At 44.3% G+C, this 4,957-nt stretch overlaps 1 protein-coding gene across 4 annotated transcripts in view; it reads left to right on the forward strand.

The window, feature by feature from the left end:
* pax8 (paired box 8) overlaps positions 1-4,665 on the forward strand; it is a 23,190-nt gene extending 18,525 nt beyond the window's left edge. For all 4 annotated transcript variants that reach the window (XM_056242201.1, XM_056242198.1, XM_056242199.1 and 1 more), the window contains 3 exons: positions 1-29; positions 3,893-3,979; positions 4,396-4,665. The exon at positions 1-29 is cut by the window's left edge and continues 70 nt beyond it. In XM_056242201.1, coding sequence (XP_056098176.1) covers positions 1-29; positions 3,893-3,979; positions 4,396-4,457 — 178 coding nt within the window. In that variant the 3' untranslated portion in view covers positions 4,458-4,665. The remainder of the gene's footprint in view (positions 30-3,892; positions 3,980-4,395) is intronic.
* The last annotated feature ends 292 nt before the right edge of the window (positions 4,666-4,957 follow it).

The following is a 4,957-nucleotide window of genomic DNA, read 5'->3' on the forward strand; positions in this document are numbered from 1 at the left end:
CTCGTCCTCCATCAGCGGGATGGTTGCAGGTAAAGGAGCTTCATCAACTCTCCTGGTGCTTGTTAAAGGAATAGTTCACTTCAAAATTAAAATTTTGTCATCATTTCCTCACCCACAAGTTGTTTCAAACCTGTATGAGTTTCTTTCGTCTTCTGAACTCAAAGGAAGATGTTTTGAAGATTGTCTCAACTTCATTGACTTCCAGTGTAGGAAAAAAATACTAGAGTCAATGAGGTCCAACTTCTGTGTGGTTACAGACAATCTTCAAAACATCTTCTGTTCAGCAGAAGAAAGAAACTCATAGAGGTTTGAAACAACTTGAGGGAGAGTAAATTATGACATTTTGAAGTGAACTATTCCTTTAAAGGGAAGTGTCACTATTCAGACGGGTTTATTTCTAAACAACATTTAGATATAATTATTCAAATAAGACAGTGGTTGTTTTCTGTGCTGATGCTGAAGTTCAACTCAAGTCGAGTCGAGTCTCCTTCATCTATACACCGCTTTAACAGTATAGAGTTTCACAGCAGCTTTACAGTGATAACAGGAGATTACAGTAACAGAGAGTGTTTAGGCTTTACAGCAGCTCTAGAATAAAGTTATTGTCCAGATAAAGTTAGTTTTGATTGATTCACTTCCGTTGTAAAGATCATTAGCTATTAACTTAGCGGCCGCTAACACGACACCGCTCTACTGAACACCCTTGACGCGCTCCGGCCGCTCACTCACACACAACAGTGCCTGGCGGCTCGAGAACACACACCCTGAATTTTTTTTGAAAAAAAAAAGGTTATCTCTGCGCAAACTTCAAAAACACAAACCCGTGAGACGCGGCGGCGCACATGCGCATTAGTGATTAGTCTATAGGTGTGCGCGTTTCAATATATATGTGCGCAGGCGTGTAGTCTTTCTCTACAAACTGACCTCGACAAATTACTCGTCTGGCCTTAAAAATCTATAATACAGAAATATGTATCGCTTCCGCATAGCCACGTCAACCGGAATTATTTTGACAACGTTTATCTGTACAGAGGAGAAGGAGGAGGCCTTCACAGGGAGAGGCTAGAGACACTTCAGGACTGCGGTGTCGTCGTGTCCAGGCGCTGGTCCTGCATCAGATCTGGAGTGTGTGTGTGTGTGTGTGTGTGTGTGTGTGTGTGTGTGTTTGTGTGTGTGTGGGAGCGTGTGTGGTGCAGGTCCTTCATCAGATCTGGAGTGTGTGTGTGTGTGTGTGTGTGTGTCCATGCGCTGGTCCTTCATCAGATCTGGAGTGTGTGTGTGTGTGTGGCGCAGGTCCTTCATCAGATCTGGATCCGGCGGACTGCGGTAAACGTAGATGCCATTCTTCTTATGATGTAACGAGTACATCAGGATTTATGGGAAGTGTTCCCGGTTTAGGGTTAGGGTCTGCTTCCCGGACAATGGTAGGAAGACTGTTCCAGAGTTTTGGTGCTAAATAGGAAAAGGATCTACCGCCTGCAGTCGATTTAGATATTCTAGGTATTATCAACTGGCCGGAGTTTTGAGATCGCAATAGACGTGAAGGACTATAATGCGTTAAGAGCTCGCTCAAGCACTGGGAGCTAAACCATTTAGTGCTTTGTAGGTAATCAACAATATTTTAACATTTTTACGATGTTTAATAGGGAGCCAATGCAGTGTTGACAGAACCGGGCTAATATGGTCATACTTCCTGGTTCTGGTAAGAACTCGAGCTGCTGCGTTTTGGACCAGCTGGAGTTTGTTTATTAAGCGTGCAGGGCAACCACCCAGTAGAGCATTACAGTAATCTAGCCTTGAGGTCATGAACACATGAACTAACTGTTCCGCATTCGTTATTTCGCAGCTCATGCGCTCTTCTGGATGGATGCATCTCCAAACCACTGCAATAAACAACACATGTACATGTGCTTAATGATATAGTTCTAACGTTAAACATCTAAATAGAGGGAGTTGTTAATTAAAGCGAGGGTCATAACCATCACTGAACATGTTTCTAGTGGAATATCCTCATTCTTTTTACAGTGGACATATTTGAACTACCAAACTTTAAAGGTTTTCTAAGCGATCCTGGGTGATGTCACTTCTTGTTGACGTTCGAACTATTGTCAAACAAAACGGAGGCTAGCTAGACCCTCCCTCCTCCTCATCTGCACACTAGCCCCCCAAACCCTTCTTGTCGGTCATTGGCTGGAACAGTTTGTCATGTTTCGGGGAGCGGGTCGCTGCAGTTTGTTTTTGTTGCTGTTTGTGGAGCCTGGGCTGTCTACAGAGATCGCGTTTCTTTACAGTGTGTTCAGGGGACAGGCAGCCAGCGGATAGTGAGGAGATGTTTGCTGTATGTGACAAAAAATGTTTTGGCCTAAAAAACGCGTGACATCGCTTAGAGCACCTTTAACCATAGAGAGTTCAAATTTCGCAGTGAATTGGTGTGAAATAGAACAGATATGTTCCGTTTAGACAGCATTAAAATCACAAAGTACGTTTGTGAAGCAAATTTGACCTGCACCAAAAACACAGGACTAGTTCTGAGGCATGAGTCAGTAGCAACCTCCTAGCAACCGCCCAGAACACCCTAGCAACAGCACAACTATATACACACACACACACATATATATATATAATTTTTTTTCTTTTTTTTCTTAGCGTTAGTCCCGCTCATTTGTAGGGTCCGCTTCATTTGAATTATCCGCACACACGTGGGATCTGGCCCAGGTTTTACGCCGATGCAGGGATGCACTGAGAGTCAATGGTACAACTAATACACAACTAATACACAACTAATACACAAACATACAGGATTCTCTGCATTTCACCTCTGCTCTAGCTTGAACACTAATCTAGCTTCGACTCTAAACTTGCTCTGAATCTGGCTCTTATGACAAATGGCTTGTGATGTTCCTCATTTGGATAAAAACATCTGCTAAATGAACACATGTAAATGCTTAGCAACAGTTTCGCACAGACAAGAGCCACTCTCATTTTCTTGAGGAAATGTAACGATCTAGTTTTGTGATTAAAACAGTGGACTCATAAATGCCGTTTCTCTGAAACATGAATGTGTGGAGCGCGTGAGAACGCCGGGGGCCGAGTTAGAGATTAACAGGAGAACGGGTGGGTTAATCAGTAGATGTGGAGGGACCGGGGCAGGAGTTCTGCACTGATGCCCGACCACACACACACACACACACCACAGGGGCCCGCTGAGGGATCAGGATTATTAGTCCGAGAGAGACCAGAGAGATGGAGAGAAAGAGAGTCTGAGGTGGAGACACACCATGAATGAGTGCACAATCTATATGGAAAGCATATACAGAGAGAGAGAGAGAGAGAGAGAGAGAGAGAGAGAGAGAGAGAGAGAGAGAGAGAGAGAGAGAGAGAGAGAGAGAGAGAGAGAGAGAGAGAGAGAGAGAGTGGCCATTAAGGAACAAACGGCAGGAGGAGCACAAGCTCTGCAGAGACTGAGATGCACTTTTCTTTTTTCATATGAAGTCTGCCCTGCCAAGCGCGAAATGAGAGGGTCTGATTTATTATTTTTCTGGTGGTCTCGCTGAGAGGAAGCGTTCATACACAATTACTCACTGAAGGGGGGATTCAATCCGGCTCCCATAATTACCAATTAGATATTGGAATGTTAAAAGAAAGAATGGCCGAGGGAGGCCTGAAGGCCTGAAGGAGTGAGGGATGGAGAGAGAGAGAGTAGAGACTGTATGCACCAGTGATCAGCTGTGGGATTAATGGTTTACAGTCTCTAACCGCCAGTGACTGATGTGCTGGAGCTCGAGAAACAGACACTTACAGCACGAGTGTGTTTATAACCGAGGGTCTGTTGGCATGGCTGTCGTTGCTGTTGTCTAGTTTGATGTGTTTAATGTGTGTGTGTTCCCTGTAGGACCGGAGTACTCGGGCCAGACCTACACACACCCGTCCTACACGTCCTACAGCGACGCCTGGAGATTCACCAACTCCACCATCTTAGGTGAGTCTCACTTTCACTTCTCCATCCCATGAACATGAACATCCCACACGCTTACATGTTATGCTTCCGGCTGCATAGTAAAGAAAGAAATGCACTAACGACCTGTATACACCCAAACGAGACTGCCGTGCCCTTCAACTATTGCATAAAGTTTCAGTCACATGAAACTCTGAAGTAGTTTTACCCTCCGCAAGTGCCTTCAGGCTATTGGGTTTTCTGTGGAAATAAATAATGGCACAGTCATAAGACGGCCATTAGCCCTCGAGCTAGACTTATAGAGCAGACATTTGCACAGCTGAGCTTCCTACAACACAAAACAAGCAAATAACTCTATCCTACCTTCACTCTCATGCACTATAAGCTTATATCCGCGTATTCGCTGTGGGATATTGATGTTTGCCTGTCGCCCCCTGCAGGATCCCCGTATTACTACAGCTCCTCCTCGCGAGCTCCTCCCTCCGCCTACGACCATCTCTAGGAGAACCTCCAGCTTCCCTCCTTACACTGGATTATGAAGAAAACCTCGAGCTTCTCTTCTTACACTGGAGAATACAGTGGAGTATGAAGAAAACAGATTTATGATGGACGATACCTTTTATTGCCTGTAAAACTATTTATGTCCTTTGTACACGGCCTGATTAAAGGCCATTTACAGCCACACGTTTACATCTTATTCCACCAGTGAACATTTGTTGCCTGTATTTTTATTTCTCTGTAGCCAAAGACATTTCACAATGTTTTCATATATTCATGGCCAGAAACACTTTACATCTTAAGTGCACATGATTCACGAATACTAGCAAACTGATTATAGCATACGCAGTCCACGCAAATTCAAATAGTAGCCTATTAATTATTCTAAAGAACGTGAGAAACATCGCGACTTTGTAGCGTTTCACTGCTTGCGAACATTAGATGAGCGAATCTTTTTGAGCTCGTGGCATTCGATCGCGTTTGGATTGAAGGACCGGGTGTCCG

Source organism: Rhinichthys klamathensis, unplaced genomic scaffold (assembly GCF_029890125.1).
Source record: "Rhinichthys klamathensis goyatoka isolate OS25496 unplaced genomic scaffold, OSU_Roscu_1.1 h1tg000708l_1, whole genome shotgun sequence".
NCBI lineage: Eukaryota > Metazoa > Chordata > Actinopteri > Cypriniformes > Leuciscidae > Rhinichthys > Rhinichthys klamathensis.